Here is a 23,173-nt window from a genome sequence, read left to right as displayed (position 1 = left end):
ATTTTGTTTTGAGCAGGATAAAAATGAATAGCATATTGAAAAGAAGAACATAGAGTTCTAAAAAAAAGAATCAAGTCGAATAGTTTTCAGAGTTTAACTGTACACTCAAATATACCAACATTATTCATCATCACCATTCTCATCTGTTCAGGATGAACAGTGAGTGTTCCATGGGTTCTTTTCCACCATTGGTTTCTGTTCTCTGCCAGCTTTGCCATCCATTGAAATGAAGTCAAGTATGAGTGGATCTTCAAGGCTTTGTGCCTCTTCTTCTCTGTCCACTTCTGCCTCAGTCACCCCTCAATCCTTCTCTAAAGAAAGACATAGGGCAGTCTTTTTTGGTGCATCCTATGCCCACACCACTGTAACTGTCTTTGGTATAGCCAGTTACGATGTCATCAGTATAACTCAACTCTTTTCTTACTCTATCATTTTTCTTTTTTTCAGTTCTTTTTTGCCATTGATTCTTCTTAATCGTTTTGATTCAAAACCTTTTGATCTGTCTTCTTGTTTGTCAGCGATCCAGCTCTCTGCTCCATATAGTACTACCGGGAGGATCATTGAATTGAAGAGTTTAGTCTTTAGGCTGCGGTTAATTTTTTTGTTTCTCCATATTTTATTCAACTTGTTCATTGCTGACCATCCTAGACTAATTCTGTGTGTGTGATAGTTTTCATATAACTTGGATCTTTAGTGATTAATGATCTGAGATAATTGAAACTGTCCTCTATTCTTTTATTATTTATTGTAACATTGACATATTTTTTCACTCTGCTTTATTACATAATTTTTGTCTTATTGAGATTTATATTAAGTTGTATTTGCTGCTGGTTAAATTTACATTAGAAATCATTGATTTTAGTTTTTCTGAATTATCAGCTATCAGAACAATATCATCTACATATTTTAGGTTGGGGATGTTTTTTCCATTCCCAGGCAATTCTCTAACCACCTCTCTAAGGAACAGGTTAACAAGTAGGGAGAGAGTGGACAGTTCTGCATTACTGATTATTAGGGTTTCAATCTTTTCAGTGCAGTATTTCTATCATACAGTTTCTATTTACTGAATCAAAGGCTTGCTTGTTATCTATAAAGCATACATAAAGATTTTTTATGAAACTCTGGTTTTTTTGCTTTTTTCGAGTCAAATCTGCAAGTCTCTGTAAGACAAAGATTTCATCACTGGTTCCTCTTCTATCTCTGAATCCCATTTGTTCTTCTTCCATTACTTCTTCATACTCTTTCTTATTAAACATTATTTAAGTTGCTTCATCCTCCTAAAATAAAATTAAATATGATAACTTTATTTGTTTGGCATATCCATTTTTCTGAAGATTATCCCTTTATTTAATTTTTAAATTTCTCTTTCATTGTTTTCAATATATATATATTAAGTAATTTTTCGCTATCTCATTTTATATACATTTATACCACATCATAACACACCTATGCTAATATAGAATATGAATATAATCAGCTCCCCATGAAACTAATATATTTTAAGTAATATCAAAGTGTGATAAATTTTAATTATACTGTAGATTTTTTACTTAATTCAACATACCTTATTATGTAATTGATTTATATATTACATATAAATATAATTATAGATGTAAATGTTATATTATTGAGATAACATTTCAAAGGGCAAAAAGTGAATTATGTAAGGAGAACTGTATACAAAACATCTGCTCTAGTGTATATGAATTGATTGGTGTATTAGTCTGGATATGGTTTTGAAAATTCAGATGTATTTGACTTTTTAAAATGAAATTAATTTATAGTTGAATATAATAATGAGTTTTGTTTTTATAGTAAGTTTAGTGATGCAATGATGTATACTTGGCTTCATTCACAAGTGAACATAAAAAGATTTATGATTTATCTTTATCCCCTTTAGAAGTTGTTTCTCTGCACTGCTCAGAGGTTAAGCCACTATGAGAAAAACACAGTTCTAAGTGAATATGAGAACAAACTAGTGAATTTTTTATTTTTATTTTTTTCTGCTGTACATCTCTCGAAATATGAAATGCTTGTTAAATAAGAAACTTATCATTTTAGTTTTCGTTTTATTTTTTAATGCAGGACCTCTAGTAACTACCTTAAGCAAGGAGTCCATTCCCACTAGTCAGGTTGATACAGTATTTTCTCGTGTGGAAGAATTGGCAGATAACTGGATAGCAAGGTCAGATATTACCGCTGACACTGCACCAAGAAGGTATTTTGGCAAATTTTTTTTTTTTTATTTCTGCTTATATTTATGCATAGATAAGCATATATATTTACAGTGAAACATTATTTAATTGAAGAAAATGTTAAGAGGCATTTATTCATATTATATCCAAGAGTAATAGCTTCTTTATACAGAATATAGCCTTTCAATATAAAACTTTTTCTTTTTTTAATTTATACAGATTTTTTTTCTGATATTGTCCAATACACTTTTATTGAAACTCTTTGTTATTATTACTTTGTATGAATAGTTGATGCTCTTCTCACCTTTATATCTTTATAATTATGTTATTTTTATTCAAACTAAATATTGAAGAAAATATATTGTGAGCCATAATTAAAAAAAAGAAAAAAAAAACTACAGTTAGATATTTAGCATAATCATGCATTTCCCTGCCTGAAATGTTTGTGCCATTTTGATTGATATATATATATATGATATGTAAAATTTATTTAAATATTATAGCTTCAGTATAATTGTTTAGATAAATATTTTAGACTTCAAGTGAAATAATTTTTAAACTAGATGCTTAATTTTAAGTCAAACATTAAATTTGTAGGTTAATTGTAATGTCATTATTTCCCAATAGATGGCGCTACATTGTTGGAAATTAAAAAATATATATAATATTATTTAAAATTTTTAAGTGCAGGTATGCCATTTGTAAAATACTTCTTTTATTTAATTTTTGTTCATTTTTTATAATATGTAGACTTAGGGACTTGATTTATTAGAAAGTGTGTTAGCATAAGAGAAAACAAATGGTACTTAACTTTGCTTGTACACATCCTTTCTGAAATAACTGTGCAGTCCCTCTTCTATCCTGACACCCCTCTTTCATGAAACAGCATAAAATATTTCTTTAAAATTATAAAATGACAAAATTTATAGTCTTTTATTTCATTTTTGCTGCTTGGACGTAGAGACAGCCTTTGTAAAAATATTACATATATTGTTATACTTTTTTGTTTATCTGTAATTTAAGAAACTTTTAGAAGTTTCCAAAGTGTTCTGACCCAGGCAGAGGCAGAGATATGACCTTGAGCTGTCTGGGTCTTTGAATAATGGCATGGACCTATTTCCAGGGATTGTGAACGGAACTGGAAGCAGGAAACTCTTAACAAATTTTTTTATCAGTTCATGCTTGTTAGCTTATTAATTGATCATTAGGAAGCCCAGGAGAAAGAAAAATAATGTAGATATGTGAATGTGTGTAGAATTGGTTATTAACTTTCTTCCTCCCAAGAGGAAGGTCTAGTTTGTTTCTACTCTGTGTTTTCATTAGAATGTCACTGAATTCTGATCATTATATAAGTAAGTGCTTTCTCTGGGTCTTATTTTTAACAAGTTTTTATAATTTTTCTATTTAAAAAAATATTAGAAATAAGTATTATAATTTTCCTACCAATAGAAAATTTTCCATTTTGCTACTTGATATACGTCATCTATACAGTAATGCAAGCACATTCAAATTATCATGTGAATTTCTTTTAATTCTGAATTCATTTCAGCTATAAAACCTGATAATTTAGCATCACTAGACCAAAATGCAAAACAGACTATATAGTTTAGTTTAATAATTGTTGCTGATTTTGTATGTATTTTTTTGAAATATTGTATTTAAAATACTTTAACTGGATTATTTTTGATGTATATATATAGTATAATTTTGAATTCTAGAAGTATATATAAGGAAATAAATTTTATTCTGCTAATTTCAAAAATAAAAATAAGATTTGTTCTCTTATTGATGTATATTATTTATTCAGCATTTTTAATACCTTTTAGTCAGAAATACTTCTGTGATTATTAAATAATAAATATTTCTTTTCATTGTACTTTTTTTTTTATGGATTATCAGGAATTTCCAAATATTGGTAAGATATGCAGTGTAGAACTTTTCTGGGTTTTGTTGGAATATTGATGGTTATCCAGATATTTTGGTAGACTTGTTTTAGTAAAAGTAATGCTTTAATTGTTCTTTTGAAAGTTTAGCTTAACTTTTGTATTATTATTCTAAATGTATAGTGGTGTTGAATGCTCCATCAGTGTTATCAGTTTGAACAACTGAGATGATGCATTTGCAAAAGAAACTTGTGCAAACCTCTTGCACCTATCACTAAAGAATGTGATATTTCATTTTGAATGGGCATATTACGAGGTGCTTTTGTTAGTTAGAAATTTTTTATTAATAACTTGTGTAATAATTTCAGGAACTTAAAGGGACCATTTGAATTTTATAATTACGAATGCCTCATGTTTCATTTTGTTTTTTTAACACAAACTATAATTTCCAACTGTAATATGGTCCATTAAATAATAATATTATTAATTATTTTTAGCTCTACTTATGTACTAGATTCTTAAACCACAAAATTGCTTAATCAAATGTGGGAGAAATTTATTATTATTGCATTTAGTTTACTATAAAAGTGTAATGTATAATGGTTGTTGGTACTGTGATTGATATATTTGACACAATAATAAATTTTAATAGTGTAATTTGTAATACTTTTGATACAGCATATTTTATGAACATTCTCTTCATTTCTTGATTAGTCACTTTATGTGACTAATCAAGAAATATAACTCTTCTGAAGTTATATATTCTCTATCTGAAAATAAAGAATATATAACTAATAAGGAATACCATATTGTATCAATAAAACAACTTGTAAAACACTTTCATTAAGAATTTCTATAAAAATGGAGAGATTATCTTTATTGTAAGTTTAAAATTGTTGCTTACACTAAAAATTGGGGCAGAACGTATCTTCCTCATTGATTATTGATGGAATTATGCAGTTCGCCAGTTTTTCACAGCAATTTGTCCATTTTGCAAGTTGTGATCATTGTGATTCACACATAAGTCCCTAAGTAGTTGTTCAGAGTTATTACTTTTTCTTTCTTTCTGAACTGTACAGAGGTTGAAAGTTGTTTCATCTCACTTCCTGCATTATAGACAAACACGATATTAATGTTTGTCTATAATGCAGTTAAGTACATAAAGTGTACTTAATGTGTTAATGTGTTAAGTACATAAAGGCGATATTAGAATTTCCCTTATTATCAATTAAATGGTTCAATCTCTAAATACTTATATAAATTTTATAGGTAGCATTTGGTAGAAATATGTTTGCATCTCTTTTGCATGTGGAGTTTATATATTATGTGAGGAGTCCAAGGACTCATCATGGGAGTACACAATCCACCACCTACACTACTTAATTCTTTCTCTACACACTACAAAACAACCACAGAAATGCATAGCCACAAGAGGTTTAATAACACTTTACTAAATCAAATATTTTGATCTTCTGAATATAACAGTTCACTGTCAGTGAACAGACAATTCAACATTGTGGAACAGCAACATTGAATTTCAACTGATAGCTGCATGCTAGCATTATACAGTATAGCAGGTAGCAGTGTGTGTGATATAAAACATAAAAACTACCACTTACAACTAGTAAGGATAGCTCTCAAATTTTAGATAAACAATGGCAGGCATTACGATTTATGTTGCAATGTAGTGCTTCAGCACTCTCGTTGAATAAACACTCAATTCTAAAATGGCAGTGGTGTGATTTAATAAATGTCTTATTATTATTACCCCAAGACCTCATGGAGTCAAAGACTCATCTGGGAGGTCCTTTTATCACACACACACATCTCATCATACCGTGTCTTAAACACACTCAAACTCCTTGCAGACACCATACTCTCAGGCAAGGCATTTCAATCATTTACAACTCTACACAAAAGAAACCTCCCTCTCACTCCCCTACTCACGCTCTCTTTATGCAGTTTCCAGGGATGACCTCTGGTTCTCCCCCCCCCCCATCTCCCACTATTTTCTGTAGAACTTTTCCACCATTGATCCTATAACAACCCCTTACCAACTTGTAGGTTTCTATCATATCGCCCCTCTTCCTCCTGTCCACCAGACTGCAAATTACATCTTCTCAATCTTTCCTTATACTCGACATTCCAGAGGTCAGAAACTACCTTAGTCAGTCGCCTTTGGACCCTTTCCAACATCTCTTCATCCTTCTGAAAACCAGGTGACCAAATCTGGGCACAGTATGTCTTAGACCACAATATTCTATGGTCATTGTGAACTCTATTTTGTGCTGAACTAACATTAAGGATTTTCATTGATGATGTAACTGTGTAATGGATTTGTAGCCTTTTCTCAGAATGTTCTCTTGGTCCTGTTTGTGAATGTCATCACTTGGATTGCTTCAGACAAATAGGAAGTTCTGTTGAGAAAACACTACAGAACTAATCCCATACCATTCTGTAAAAAGGCTGAGAAATCTGGTCTAGCTCACCATAGAGTTGACACTAACCACAGAATCTTCTAGTTTAAGATGCATTTCTTATACCACTGTCATTTTAGATGTGTTTGTTTATTCAAAGAAAGAGAGTTAGCACAATGTAGTAGCTAAAGTGTTACTACATGGCACTAGCTTAAATAAACTGTAATAACTGTCTTTGTTTGCTTAAATTTTGATAGAATTTTATCCTTATTAGTTGAAAGCAGTAGCATTTTTTTATGCTTTGTATCACACATTGTTATTCACTAATAGTGTGTACACTAGCTCTGCTTGTATCTTTTGAAATGCATTATTGTTGTTGTGCTTGGGTGATGAAAATATTTGATTTAATATAAAGTGTTATTAAACATCTTATCTATGTTTATGTAGTGCTGGTTTTATTGTCACAAGTGCCATTAAATACTCATCTGTACACTATGTCACCATCACCTTCCACCTTTACACACTACACCATCTGCTGCCCACTAATCATATTTTGTCTGTTAATTGTGTTTGTTCAGTTTACATGTATATGAGATGAAACCTTAAGTTGCTGGGAAGAAAAAATGCTGCTACTTGTTTATGAAATGGCCTACTCACACCTTCGATTGAAAAAGCTCATATAAAGATTCCTCTTGTCATGATGAGAATTGAGGTCGTCTTTCTTTCAACTGTACTAGAGGCTTTTTTTTTTTTTCACATTTTCACCATATTTAAAATTTTTAAAGTTTACCTATTTAAAAATGAGCACCTTTTTCAGTTTACTCCAGTAGAAGTCTAAAAGCCTAAAGTCTCAGATTGTTTATTATTACCAACAAAAGCAATGTGCAGAAATGCTTTTTTTGTAAACCTACTTTCTTATATGTTGGTTGTACATTATCTTTGTTAATAATGCACATTCCTTTGGTTGAAACATTTCATTTTCTATCAAAAACATATCTCTGCAAATTTAGTCAAATCGTTTTAATTTACAATTAATTTTCTTTTAATTATTTTTTTTCTTCAAAGAATAAGATTTGAGAGTCAATAGAAGTAACTACTTGAGCAAAGAACAACTTTCCTCTCTTGAAACTCGTGATATATTGACAACGCAAGATCCATGACTAAGAAATGACTAAGGTTCAATTTCTATCATAAGCTTGAGTAATCATTTTCATTTGAAAGTGAGTTAGCCATTCTCATATAGAGATATCAGTGTTTTTTCTTCTAAAAACTTGAGTGTTTTCCTCCCACAAAACAGGCAAACTAGCTAGAGAATAAACACACAATTGACAGAAAAATATACATTTAAAGTAGATTAGACATGATGAGGAAGAGGAAGTTGGACATTTTATTTGTGAGGAGACAAGATGGAAGGGGGGAAAGGCAAAGGAACTGGGAGATGGATATAAATTGTTCTACTCTGGAGCTGAGGGAATGACAGGATCATGGGAATGAAATTGGGTCTTGGAGAAGAGCGGGTGGTCGTATTATGTGTGTATGCCCCGCAAGTTGGTTGTACAGTAGAGGAAAAAGATGAGTTCTGGAACGTGTTAGATGAAGAAATGAGGGAATTGGAAGAAAATGAGATGGTAATTGTTGGAGGAGACTTGAACGGACACATAGGAAGACAGAATAGTGACTGTGAAAGGGTGCATGGTGGCCACGGAGTGGGAATGATGAACCAGGAAGGAGAGAGGGTTGTGGACTTTGCAGTAGCATTTGATCTGGCAATTGTGAACTCATTTTTCTACAAGACGGAAGAACATTTGATAACATTTAGGAGAGTGGTAACAACAGTTCACAAATTGACTACATTTTGACTAGAAGAAAACATCTTAAGGTTGTGACAAATCGTAAAGTAATTCCAACAGATCAAGTAGCACAGCAACACCGACTGCTGTGCGCAGACTTTAAAATAAGATCGAAGATAAGAACCTCTGGATGCCATGGGATGAAGACAATTAAGTGGTTTCATTTAAAAGAGGAGAGTGTGAGGAATCGTTTTAGGGAGAGGGTGTTAGAGAGGATTTCGGATGGACTGGAAAGTGTACAAGATTGGTGGAAACATAATTCAAAAGTAATCCTGAGCTGTGCAGTCGAGGTGCTTGGTGAGACATCTGGAAAGATTAGAGAGCAGAAGGAGGGTTGGTGGTGGAATAATGATGTACAAGTGGCAGTGACAGCTAAGAGGAAGGCAAAGCAGAAGTGGGATGAGTCAAGAGCAGATTAGAGAGAAAGCAAGAAGCCAAGAGAGTTGTGGCACAGGCAAAGGCCATGGCATATCAAGATCTGTATGATCAATTAGAAACAAAGGAAGGACAGAGAAAACTTTACCAACTAGCAAAATGTAGAAATAAAGCAGCAAAGGACATCTTACATGTGAGGCAGATCAAAGATGCTGAAGGAAGAGTATTATGGAGGGATGTGGACATAAGAAACAGATGGAAAATATACTTTGAGGGACTTTTGAATGAGGAAAATGCAAGGACTCACAGAGGAGATGGGCAGCCTTCTGAGGGGTGGTGCAGAACATCAGTAGAGTGGAAGTGACGGAGGCTATGAAGAGGATAAGGAATGGAAAATCGGTGGGCCCCGACAGAATTCCAGTGGAGGCGTGGAAGGCACTGGGGGAAGAGGGAATTGACCTGCTGTGGGACCTGTTCATGAAAGTCTGCCAACAGGAAAATATACCAGAGGAATGGAGGGAGAGTACTCTTGTTCCCATCTACAAGGGTAAAGGGGATGCACAAGACTGTAAAAATTGCAGAGGAATAAAGTTGATGTCCCACACAATGAAAATCCTAGAAAGGGTTCTTGATGGTAGATTGAGGAAGGAGGTGGAGATTGCAAAGGAACAATTTGGCTTCATGCCTGGTAGATCAACAACAGATGCTATCTTTGGGTTACGGCAGATGATGGAAAAGTATCGAGAGAAACAAAGGGAGCTACATCTGGCATTTATTGATCTGGAGAAAGCATACGATAGAGTGCCAAGGCAAGAAGTCTGGAGGTGTCTGAGGGAGAAGAAGGTGCTGGAGAAATATGTCAGGTTGTTGCGGGAAATGTACAGAAATGTGAAGACAAGTGTTCAGACCTGTCTGGAACAGACAGAAAGTTTTCAAGTAGCAGTTGGCTTGCATCAAGGGTCAGCATTAAGTCCGTTTCTGTTTAATATTGTGATGGTGGTGGTAACAGAGGAGGTGAGAGAAGATTCGCCTTGGACAATGTTGTATGCAGATGACATCTTGCTGTGTGCAGATTCAAGAGAAGAAGCAGGAACTAAACTGGAAAGATGGAGAAAAGTACTGGAAGAGAGAGGTAAGAGACTGAACAGAAGTAAGACAGAGTATATGTGTTGCACAGTGGGAGGCGGCCAGGAGACAGATCTGGAGCTGGAAGGAAATGTCATCAGGAAGGTGAGAGACTTTAGATACTTAGGTTCAACAGTGGAAGAAGATGGAGGAGCAGAGAAGGAAGTGGGATGCAGGATACAAGCGGGTTGGAGGAACTGGAGGGAGATGGCTGGAGTGTTATGCGATAAGAGGGTGCCGATCAATCTGAAAGGCAAAATTTATAGGACAGTAGTGAGGCCAGCTATGACATATGCTATAGAAACTGTGGCCCTGAGGAAAAATAACATCAGCAGGATGGAGGTAGCAGAGATGAGAATGCCTAGGTGGATGTGCGGTGTGACCAGAAAGAATCGTCTGAGAAATGACTATGTTAGGGGAACAGTGAAAGTAACAAACTTAGGAGCGAAAATACAGCAGGCAAGGTTGAGATGGTTTGGTCATGTGATGAGGAGGGAGGACGAATATGTGGGAAGAAGGGTCATGCAGATTGATGTGCAAGGAAGGCGGAAGCATGGGCGGCCAAAGAAGAGATGGAGGGAGCTGGTTGAAGAGGACTTGAAGATGAAGAACTTGGATGTGGTGACAACCCAAGACTGGAAGATGTGGAGGAGACTCATTACAAACAGTGACCCCACTTAAGTGGGAGAAGCTGCAGAAGGAGAAGAAGATTAGTGCAGAGTGAGGTGGTGTTGCAAGGTAGATTACTTTAGTATGGAGTGACTTCCCATATCAACGCTTAATAATAATAATGAGCTCAAATTCTTGCTTTGGCATATTAATGAATAATAATTACATTTAATTCAAAAAATGCATTTGATGGCTAGCTAATTTTTGTGGATATGCTAATTAATAGGAACCTACTGGTTCAGTTTTGGTTTACCTTAAGCTTTTGTTTACTGCATGAAACAACCAAAATTCAGTCCACTAATTTGTTCTAAAAGTTGTTTGCAGGAAGACTTCAAAAGATTGAAAAAGGTGATACTGAGTAGTTTCATATAGTCAGCAGCATTAAGTGAGAGCAAGAATAAAAAAGTATATCCTTGGAACACATCTTATAGCTTATTAACATGCTTTGAAATAAGAGATAATCTGTTTGGATGTTTTTTCTTCCAAAAGGATCACTTAAGGAGATAACTAAGGTCTTTTAGCTCTGTTTGCTTCGAAATTCTACCGAAATGTTTATGGAGAACTTTGGAAGAAAACTAAGCAAAGAAAAGCTACTTCATTCTCCAAGAAAACAATCTTCTTAGGCAATCAGCTATATTCAATCTTATAATAGGCTTTAGATTCTTAACTGACAGTATCTGATATGTTACTAGCACATTATGTTCAGAAAAATACATCACATCATGCCATCGTGGGAATTTGAACCCTTAAAATTACTCAGCAGCATTTATATAAAAGGCTGTGGAGGGGGAGAAGTAGTTGGCAAAAGTTGAGGAATCTAACCTCATTTTCCCCATAGCCTTTTATTTATACTCTATAAATGTATCTCCCTTGCATTGTTTTTCAGGAATGTAACCTGCATGTATCACAATCTTACTGTATAAAACTGTATGAACTGTGAGCAATAAAATATGTGGATAACAAAATGTTATACAAAAGATGGAATATAATTGCATTAAAACTCTATAAAAAGAAATGCGGTGAGTAGAATGCATAGAAAATTCATTCTTTTCACCATTTGGAGGACAGATTGATAAAAAAAAAAATTAACTCCTAAGAAAAATTATTCTTTAAAAATTTGCAATGGAATGGGATAGAATACCTCACTGACTTTCCCATCATGTCATGTACATTAAATTTATCTTAAATATACTGAATATAAATTAATTAATTCCATTAGCAAAAGTGTAGTAAATAGAGATAACCCACTGAGGGGGGAAGTAATTACTTTAAGGGAATAAAGAGTACACCAAATTAATGGAAGAGATCTATAAAACAGTGATCCAAGAGCAAACTACTATAGACCATTTTACTGTGTAGTTTCTATGCCTGGATATGTTTGCATCTATCATATACGTCATTACTGTTATAGATTTATACTGTGTCTACCAATAAAAAAAAATAAAAAAAATGCAACCTTAAAAATGTGTATATTATTGTTCAATCTATACATTAATGACATTAGGAAGGATCTAACAGGAGTTGTTCAATTGTTTGCTGATGATGCAAAGATATGCACGGCAGTCAGGGATGCTGCTAATATCCAGCACCTACAGAATGATTTCAATTGGCTGGTAATGTGGTAATGATAATCACTGTGAATTCAATGTTAGTAAGTATAAAGTTATGCATTTTGGCATGATGAGATTTCTAATGGCATATTGCATTGAAGGTATTATGTTACAAGATATTGATGAGGCTAGAGAGCTTGGTTAATGGTGGATACGAATTTGAAGTTCAGATGTACATAGCAAAAAATTGCAGATACAGCTCAGAGGATAATTATGATGTTGAAGCAAACTTTGATGTAAGGATAAGGGAGTCATTTTGCTTCTTTACAAGGCCTTGATAAGACTGCACTTGGACTACTGTGCACAGATTTGGTCTCCTGGGTTAAGAGAGGAAAAAGAAGCTGTGGAAAGAATGCAAAAAAGATTATTAAATCGGTATTATGGGATTTACATTATGAGGATAGATTATATGTATATGGACTACAGACTCTGGTTAATAGGAGAAAGAGGGGTAATTTGATAGAAGTTTATAAACTTCTGAATGGGTGTTATAGGATATCATCTGATGAAATTTTTTGTTATATGGATTATTAAAACACTTATAGAACAACGTAGTTAAGGATATAAATTAAATTAAACTTTAATAAATATTTTCCGATATTTCGGCAACATCACATTGCCATCTTCTAAAGGAACTTACAAAAAAGTTATGTGCACGTAGGCATTACAACACAGAAACTGGGAATGAAGAGATGAAGCTATTGTTCTCCTAACAGTCCTGATGGTGCCCCTAGCGGGCTAAGTAGGTGTTCTTGGCCGTTGGGCTGAAGGTCTGCTGATGTAGGCCTCCCAAATTTGGGGCAGTCGCATACAACCAAATTTGTTGAGGTTTGGAGAATTTCTTAAGGCTGAGGCTGATTCCATAAAGAGTCTTTCAAATTTGTATTTGCTACGGTGTATCACTGTAGCTTTCTTCCACCATATTCTGTGGCGTGTATTTGTTATATGGAAGGTGAAGAGAGGAGACAGGGCCATCCATGGAAGTTTGTTGTTAAGAAAGGCGTAAGCTAGATTTTTCTCTTACAGAGCAGCGACTGAGTGAAATAGTTTGCTTGTTGAAGTAGGGAGTGCATTTAGTGTGAATGAGTTTAAGGGAAGGCATGGCATCTGGTTTGGATGGTGTATAGTCTCTTTCAATGAATCCTTGACTTCCTTATTGTCTTAGATAATAATAATAATAATAATAGAAGTATGCAAACAAATACCCAAAGAATTATATTCAAGATATAAAAAAAGGGGGCACCAAATTGATTAGATAACTTGCATCAACTTTCAGTAATTTTGAATGATGTGATACTACATGCAATTTTTTATCATATTAAATTTTTCTAGTAAATAGCACTGAGGCTTAATACCCCAAATATTATCAAAGTTGATTAGCTTGTCTTCATTTCTATTGAAATGACCAGGGTGGGATGAAATCACTGCTCATTCAGGTGTATGAACCAGAGAGAAAATTAGCTAATCTCTGTGAGAAAAAAAATCTAGTTTACCCCTTTTCTTAACCACAAACAAACTTCCATGGGTGCTCCTGTGTCCTATCTTCTCTTATAGTTGTCTGAGCTACCTTTTTCCCAGCTAGTTAAAGCTGGGAAAAAGGTAGCTCAGATTAGCTACAGTAACTGTTACTGTAGTTAATCAGTTACAGTTGGGTGGAAGGTAGATCATAGAATTGCAGTTTACTGGGTATACCTCTGTAATACTGGCTGGGAGGTTAACTCTGGATTTCAAATGAAGGAATCCTTCTTGCTGGTCATTGATTAACTAGTGGGTATTAAGGTGGTGAAGAAATGGACAGGTGATGACTCTCTCCATTATTGTATAGATTTCTGTTAGAAGGAAAGCGTAATGTTGAAATCAGTATATCCAAATATATTGTACTTGTACTTTTAATGAATATATCCAACTTTTACTTTAAATGCAAAACTGTAATACATAGGAAATTGAAGAGCCTTAAGTGCATTATATTATTGTAGAAAGGGCTCGGCTGATGGCAATGAGTCGATAATTTTAATGCAGACTTTTACCTTCCTTTTTTTTTTTGGAATGTGCTGAGATGATATAGGAGCAGTGATTAGTTCCAGAGCACAGTAGTTTGCACATTTTGGAGGATCCCAATAGATATTTGGTATCTAGTTTATTTACAGTTCTTGGTATTGCTTCCTGTATGAACCACAGTAAAAAAAAAAAAAAAAAAAAAACACTGAATGAAAATATATTAATCTGATAAGTTTACTAGTCTATTTAATCTAACTAGTCAGATTTCCAATATTTCATCAGGAATAAGATGTTTTAATTTGAATAACAAAGCAAGAGATCAGTTCCTCATACTAAACTGAAAATATTGAATATTTGTTAAGTTGATAGCACATGTTGCACTGTGATTTCAAAGGTGGCATATCTCAAATAAGCTGCTCTATGTGTTGTTACCTATACCTTATTTCCCATCTCCTAAGGTTCTTTATCATAGGTTTTGTTTAAAATGAGTCCTTGATTTTTGCTATACTATTTTGGACAACTTTTCATTTTGATAGCTTTTTTGTATTTGTGAACAATAGCTGTTAAATTCAAAAAATATATATATATATATATCATCATCTTTTATTTACCTTAAGTTTTACATAAAGCAAATAGAGAGACAAGGGAGTCAATGGGTAAAATTTACAAGTGCCGTGGCTATTTCTTGCCATAGAGTCCTATTTTGTGCAAGTATGTAAATGTCCTTGACAGTTAGTGGATTGTTGGAAGATATGATATGACTAATATATTGATAAAACTTGTATAGGTCTTCCCCCTTCCTCTTTTGCCAATGGGAGGATCATCTCATGATAAGGAGCAATCAGGTGCCTCAGCTGATTTTCAATCCAGTCCAATTGAGACTGTTGTGTGATTAATAGTAGAGGAATTTGATTGGTTTCCAAGAGAACTCTATCATTGGAGATTCTATCTCTCCATGTATATCCAAAAAGAAATGGAAAGACTTGAAATAGACATTCTGGACATTAGTGAGACGAGATGGGAGGGACAGGGTGATTTCTGGAGTGGAGAATTTCAGATAATATATTCAGGACAAAAGAAGGGCGAGTCAGGTGTTGCAATAATGCTTCATAAAAAAGTTGGAAAGTTAATCACTACAATAATTAACTATAGTGACAGAATCATGTCGATAAGCATTCAAAATGAACCAATAAACCTCAATATTATAATGGTCTGCATGCCAACATCACAACATAGCGATGAAGAAATAGAAGAAATTTATGAACAAATAGAAGAAATCTGGAGCAGCTTTAAAGACAGAAACAATACAATAATAATGGGAGATTAGAATGCTATAGTGGGAGAAGAGAGCAATGATAATGTTTCAGGAAGATTTGATCTTGGACGTAGGAATGAAAGAGGAAAGCAATTAATAGAATTTTGTACACAAAAACAGTTAGTTATAGCAAATACACTATTTCAAGTTCCAAAAAGAAGAAGATACACCTGGAAAGCGCCTAGGGATTCAAATAGATATCAAATAGATTATATATTGGTCAAGAAAAGATACAGAAACCAAATAAAAAATTGAAAAAGCTATCCAGGTGCCGACATTTGTAATGACCATAACCTTGTCTTAATGAAAACAGAACTGAAACATAGGAAACAAATCCAAAGATACAAACCAATAAGATGGAACCTTGAAAAATTAAAGAGTAAAGAAGTAAAGAGAGGATACCAAGAGGCAACTGATCATAACATTCCAGAAAACATAGTCAGAATAATATTGAAAACCAATGGAATATGATTAAAGAGTTAATTACAAATTCATCAAATCAATTATTGAAAAATGCAGAAAAAGAAAAAAGAAAACATTGAATAACAGATGAAATACTTGGCCTTATGGATGAAAGAAGAAAATATAAAAATGCTGTTAAAGAAGAAGATGTGGCCAAATACAAATATCTTAAAAATCAAATTACAAGAAAATGTAAACAAGCCAAAAAAAGAATACCTGGAAGAACAGTGTAATAACATAGATGAATTATTTAAAAAAGAAAACATAGAGAAAGCCTATAAAGAAATTAACAAACTGACTTTCAAATTTAATAAGAACAGCAAAAACAAAAACTAAGATGGGCTTACACAATCTTTATCTTACATTCTTCAATCAAGGACATACATAGGATCATCTATTCTATGGCTGTGAAATTCACAACATGGGCACTGACTTCTTTATAGACTTTTCTTTCTCTCGTTATGATCACTGGACGATGAAACACACTAAACATTATCTTCTCTCTTTTTAACTAAACGGCGTCCCTCATTTCTTACAATAGGAACACGGAATCGAAATCCTGCACATTTTGTTTCCTTATTGTGTCGGACGGAGAAAACTCCTAACCTGTCACTCAGGAAAACCGTGTGAGACTTATACGAAGACTCGTGAAGAAAAACTCTGAGCTAACCTCTATGTCATCTATACTAAATTAATCCCCTTTCCAAAATTTTCTAAGAATTAACTTGAATCTTTAATCTCTTATTTCAAGTGTAAAAACTAGCCTCTCACATACAAAATCCTATGACTAATCTTCTTTGCTTTTCTTAACCTTATTTTATCATATCACAACTGTAATAAAATTCCCTCTTTTTTTTTTTTTTTTTTTTTTTTTTTTTTTTCCAACAAACAATTTCAGCTATATTTTTCACTTGAATGCAAGCATGTTTTTTTTTTTATTATTGTATTCGTTACTTTCAAAGGTTCTTAATGATATCTGCTTTGGAACAAGCTTACTTACTTAGTTATCTATACATGGTTTTTATTTCTTCTCTTGTTACATCATTATAACTGAAATTTCATCATCATCATCAAATTCCTGCCGTGTACCCTCAAGGGGTGTACAGGATATGATAGTACTACATGAAAAAAACTACATCATTATTAATTTCCTATCTACAATTTTCCTCCAAATCAGTCTGTTACTTGTCAAGACTGCAACATTATCAGATCTTATATTTCTATCGTCTAAAGCACTTTGTACTGTATCAATCCAGTCTTCCTCTGGGTCGTTTTGCTGCCAACCTGGCAGAGAACACTTGTTTTGCTAATCTTTCCTAGCCCATTCTGTTTAAGTGACCATACCACCTGATATTAGCTCTGCTAACACATTCCTGGATGCTGACAATGTCAAGTTCTTTCCTAATATCCTCGTTTTTAATATGATATTGCCATTGATGCCATCTGTTCACGCCTATAATCTTTCTCAGGACTCTCGTATTTGTGGTCTCTAGTCTTTGGTCAAGTGTTTTACTTCTGACCCAGCTCTCAGATCCATAAGTTAAAACTGATTTGAACACTATCTTGTACGCAGCTAATTTAGTGTTCTGACTAATTTCTCTCTTATTCCATATGAATTTATTCAATTGACTTCCCACCATACCAGCTTTGCTGATTCTGTTGTCTATTTCTATATTTAATTTACCATCTTCACTAAAAATCGTGCCTAAATAGCTGAAATGTTTTACTTGTTCCACAGGTTCTCCATTCACAACACAGTTGACATTTTCAATGATTCTGCCTATTTTCATTGTCTTTGTCTTTTTATTGCTGACCTTCATACCATATCTATTACAACAGCTATTCAATTTAGTCAGAGAATCTTGCAGACTTATAGCAGGTTTATTTAGAAGTATAACATCATCTGCATAAAGCAAAGAGCTGACATTAACATCTCCAATTTTGATATCATGTTTAATACCACTTTCCTTCATAATGTGATCCATATGGATAATGAATAACAGAGAGGATAATGTACATCCTTGTCTCACACCAGATTTAACATTAAACCATCTTCCTGTACTTCCTTCAATTCTAACTGCTGACTTATAACTCAAATAAAGACTAAGTATTGCTTGATATAATGCCCCATTGACACCATATAGCTGCAGCATATTGAATAGCTTCTCTCTTGGCACCTTGTCATATGCCTTTTACAGATCGACAAAACTTAAATACAGATCTTTGTTATATTCCCATGCTTTCTTGACTATTTGTCGTAAAGTGAAGATCGGATCCTGACAGCCTCTATTTGGCCTGAATCCAGCTTGTTCTTCACCAAGCTTTTCTTCCACAATTCTTCTCAACCGTTTCTCAAGTATACTTGCATAGATCTTGCCAGGAACACTCAGTAGGGAAATACCTCTGTAATTCTCACATGCAGTTTTATTTCCCTTTTTATATATGGGTACTATGAGAGCTCTACTCCAATCATCGGGAATTCGTTCCTCTGTCCAGGCTTTCTGAAGTATGCAGTGCAGCCACTGTAAGACTCTTATACCACCATACTTCAGCATTTCTGGTCGAATATCATCTACTCCTGCTGCCTTTCCACATTTCAAGCCTTTGATGGCTTTTTCTACTTCTAGTATGGATATGTATTCCTGACTGGTCAGTGTTTTTTTACCACTGTGCTGTCATCACTGCTTGTTTCATTTAGCAGTTTTTCAAAGTAATTACTCCATACCTCAAGGATATCTTTTTCTCCTGTTTTCATGTCACCTTTATCATCTCTAATTCCTTTTACAGCACTCTTTCCTCCATTCTTAAGCTTCTTCAACAACCTCCAGAATATTTTGCCACCTTCTTGATATTTATTTTCTATATTCTTGCCAAAGTCCTCCCATGACTTTTGTTTAGCTAGTTTTACACGGTGTTTAGCATTCTTGCATTTGTCTCTATATTCTCTAAGAACACAAACTGACTTATTTGACAGAAACTTTTGATATGCTTTCTTCTTTTCCTTCACTGCCTCTTTAATTTCTTGTGTCCACCAGGGAGTTCTGATTTTTTTATCCTTGCAGACAACCTCACCACATGCCTCTCTGGCAAAATCAATCAATGTTTTCTTCAGAGTTTGCCACTGAATCTCCAAGGTTTGATTCCTGTTCTCAAACTCTTTCATTTTTTCTTCAATAATCTTTGTGTATTTTAGCCTACAGTTCACATCTGAGAGTTGCTCAACTTTTATTCGCTTTAAAACTTTCTTACATGTTATTCTTTTCAATATGAAATTCAATTTTATCCTGCTCAAGACTAAATAGTGATCACTTCCAATTTCAAATCCTCTGTACACTCTGGTGTCCTGCACCAGGGAGAAAACATCACTATCAACAATAACATAGTCAATTAGACTTTTCTTATTCCTAGCCTCTTCTCTCCATGTGAATTTGTGCACATTTTTATGTTGGAACATGGTGTTAGTAATAACCAGTCCATGTCCTGAGCAGAAATCCAACAGATATTTGCCATTATTATTAACTTTGCTCTTTTCTCCAAATTTTCCCAAAATATTTTTGTATGTCTCACAATCATTTCCTACTCTGCTATTTAGATCCCCAACAAGGACCAACTTTTCATTTTTCATTGTGTCAGTTGCTTCTTCTAAAGCGTCAAAAAATTCCTCCACTTCTACCTTAGTAGAACCTTCTGTGGGACCATAGGCACAAATAAGTCACATTGTTCAGTTCCCCATTCTCATATTTGCCCACATTACTCTACTTGAGACTGACTGCCATTCAAGAAGATTAGCCTCGTATTTTGTGTTGAATACTATGGCTACTCCTTCTTTTCCTTGATTGTCATTGAAACTGAAAACCTTATTGTCATTGAAACTGTAACTGAAATTTTCACATTCTTAAGTTATCAGGGTGTGTAACAGTAGGACTGGTTATCGATCAAGAAATGAATTGCTGTGCTAATTTATAAATGCCAGTATTCATAAATTGTTGTGTTTACTGAGTTTATTAGCCACAAAATAGTTTGAATAAGTGAAGCATCGTTAAATGAGAATAATATCTTGACAAATAAAAAGGGAGGGATATCATATTTTTCATAAATAGGAAGAGCAAGAAGGGAGAGAGTGGAGTGCTGCACATCTTTTTCATCATTGCCTCAAATCCTTATTTTTTACTTGGGAAGGAGAATTTTAATTCCAAATAAATATATGGGCTGGCTATGGGCTCATCTTTATTGCATCCTGTCGCTAATTTATACCTGAAAATTTGAGGAAGTAGCTATTGCACAGGTGACCTGAAACCACATGCCTAGTGGAGATGTGTCAGTGATATCTTTATTATTTGGAAACACAATTATGAAGAGCTTGAAAATTTTGTTCATTTCCTGAATAATCACCATCTGAAAATCAAATTCACATTAGCAGTAGAAAAGGACAGAAAATTACCATTCCTAGACATCGTTATCAACAAAAACATCACTGGAGGATTATCATTAGCAGTTTACAGGGAAGAAACCCAAATAGGCAGGTATCTGGTTTTTTTTCCCTGTAAACTGCTAATGATAATCCTCCAGTGATGTTTTTGTTGATAAGGATGTCTAGGAATGGTAATTTTCTGTCCTTTTCCTTAAACAAATAGAGCTTTAAATATACTCCAAAATGATGAAATTAAAAGAACTTCGAATCCTGTTTAATTAGTTCCTCCAAAATGGCTGTCAAAAAATGTACTAGAGAAACTTATTTTCTGATGAACCATTCCATGATAATCCAGAAATTAATTACAAATACATGGTATCCTTATCACATGTTGGTGATGCATGAAGAAAAATAGCTCAAGTATTAAAATCAGAACAGTCTTCAAACCAGTTAACACCTTATGACATTTCCTGCATTCCCCTAAAGACAAAGTCATAAAACATCTTGGAGTATACAAGATTTTGTGTTCTTGTGGAAAGATGTATGTAAGTCAAACTGGGAGAAGTTTTAAAATCTGTAACAAAAAGTTAAAATGTTAAAAACAAAAAAGGGAAGAAAAAAAGTGGATTAACACTGCACATCCTCAAAGAACATTGCACTTTTAATTGGCAAGCATTCTTACTTAGCGTCTTACTTAGAAGAGAAGTACTTGGACAGATTGTTCAAGGAGTCTTCTGAGGTCATTCACTCAAAAGATCACATTAAATAGAAACCAAAGAATGATCCTCCATGACATTTGGAAATCATTAATTAATAATACGTATAATATTCAATATCTCTCCTATATCAGCAGTCACATACAGAGTTTACATAACAATGTAGATACTGCACATAATATGCCTAATGATACATGTGATTGAACTATCATTCCAGTCTTTTCAATTTATAGAAATAACAGCTGTTAGAAAATGTTTGATTTTTTTTTTTGTTTGAGAGCATCTTCCGGAAGTTACTTATGTTAAGTAACTTCCGGAAGATGCTCTCAGCCATATAGACAGCAAAACGTGTCAGAGAAATACATCTAGTGCTAATGAAAAATGTCTAAGAGTTAAAAACCTAGTTATTTATTAATTAATGTAAATCTTATAGTGAATTACCTGAAAATAGTACTAACTGTTATGACCACTTTTCTCTATGAGATTGGTAGAGAGAATCATAATGCATGGTTCTCAACCTTGCTACTACAAAAAAAACAAAAAAATAAAATAAAATAAAAAAATAAATAAAATTATAATAAATAAATAATATAATTTTATTCAAGTTCGATTTTATTCAAATCTCTAAAAGAGTATAATACTTAGCAAAGAATATGTATGAAAGGAAAAAGTTATTATTTTCATGCTCAGATACTAATTTATAGCTAAACCTTTTCTAACTTCCTAAATGGATCTGTGTCATTTAAGTTTAAAAGGTTCTATTGATAACCTCAAGCTGTAACTTAGATGTTCTAAGATTTCAAATCTACAAGTAATGATGATAAAGCAAAATGATATCTGCCTTCACTTTACAATACTTATAATTGTTATATAACATATACTTACTCAGTCTGTAAGCATGTGCATACTACTTATGTAATTTTGCACTAATCAGTCTACAGGGATCTGCTCAGAAAAGTTCAGCAAAAAAAGAATTTGAAAGCTCAACTGATGATCAAGACATTACAGAAGTAGAAGAAGAAATAGTCACTAAAGAGCCAGGGAACCACACAACAGAAGAAAAAGATATAGAAATGACAGGAGATATTTTGATTCAAAAGTATAGTCAGGATCGTTTTTCTGAAAAACTCCCTACTTCCAGAAGAGTTAAAAATGGTGGTACACAGGGCCGTCCTTTCAGAGTAGGTATTTTACTTTTAATGCTCAGCTTCTTAGCAGATGATTTATTTTAACTTCATAAATGCCAATGCATTTTTAACATTCTAGATTCATAGTAATAATGTTAATAATGCTAATTCATTCATTCAATGCAAATATTTACTGTTTTGCTTGGAGTCTCCATAACCGAGGCAGTTTCAATAATGTTTGGAAGCCCTGGGTTATATTCCTAATATGCTGAGAACTTCTATGAGAGCTTTTCAGCTGAAGATGAGTTAGTCAGTCCTCTGGATATAGAAGGGGTAGTCATATTGAAACGGTAGGATTTCCCCTCCTATAAACTCTGATTTTCATCCTGTAAGACAGGCATACTTTTAGAAGGGCATGCACGGTATACAAACATAATGCACTGGCCTCATAGCCTTAGTTGCTTCAATCATAATTCCAAACAAGAACATTTTACTTATATTGTCCTCAGCTATAAAACAAAATTCAGTATTTAATTTACATTTCTTGAATTCATAAATATGTAATTGGCATTTTTTAATTAATGCATTCACATTAAAATTGTTTATTTACAGTAGTTCCAAGAAGAATATTTTCTGCATGTTGTCTAAACATTTCCATAATTAAATAATTAGAGATAAACCTTGTCAATTTCATCTAAAAAGGCTCAGAATTGTCTTGCATACACCACTTACATCAAATCTCTTCTTTTTCTTACTGGAATAAGCTGAAATTTAAGAAACTTTTTGACTATCTAGGCTCTAATAGGACAGTTAATCCTGTCTTTTTTTTTTTTTTTCTCCATATACACAGTATGTATCAGAACTTATAAGCACGTCAGTGTTGTGTGTAAGATGCAGATAACGATTGAGAAAGAAGAAATCTATTAACATTTTTCATAATGAGCTGAAGGTTGAAGTTCTTGGGAAACACAATATAAGGAAAGCCTGTTCCAGAGGATAGAAGTAGATGGAATAAATAAG

The 23,173-nt window shown here is 33.6% G+C and overlaps 1 protein-coding gene across 4 annotated transcripts in view; it reads left to right on the top strand.

The window, feature by feature from the left end:
- LOC150092959 (uncharacterized) overlaps positions 1-23,173 on the top strand; it is a 538,308-nt gene that overhangs the window by 233,278 nt on the left and 281,857 nt on the right. For all 4 annotated transcript variants that reach the window (XM_090413661.1, XM_090413660.1, XM_090413659.1 and 1 more), the window contains 2 exons: positions 2,086-2,218; positions 21,961-22,207. In XM_090413661.1, coding sequence (XP_090269787.1) covers positions 2,086-2,218; positions 21,961-22,207 — 380 coding nt within the window. The remainder of the gene's footprint in view (positions 1-2,085; positions 2,219-21,960; positions 22,208-23,173) is intronic.

Source organism: Typopeltis vanoorti, chromosome 24 (genome assembly GCF_054136105.1).
Source record: "Typopeltis vanoorti isolate ZY-2024b chromosome 24, IOZ_Tvanoo_1.0, whole genome shotgun sequence".
In the NCBI taxonomy this organism is placed as follows: Eukaryota; Metazoa; Arthropoda; class Arachnida; order Uropygi; family Thelyphonidae; genus Typopeltis; species Typopeltis vanoorti.
Note: the sequence above shows the minus strand (reverse complement) of the source record. Positions and strands in the feature narration are given on the sequence as shown.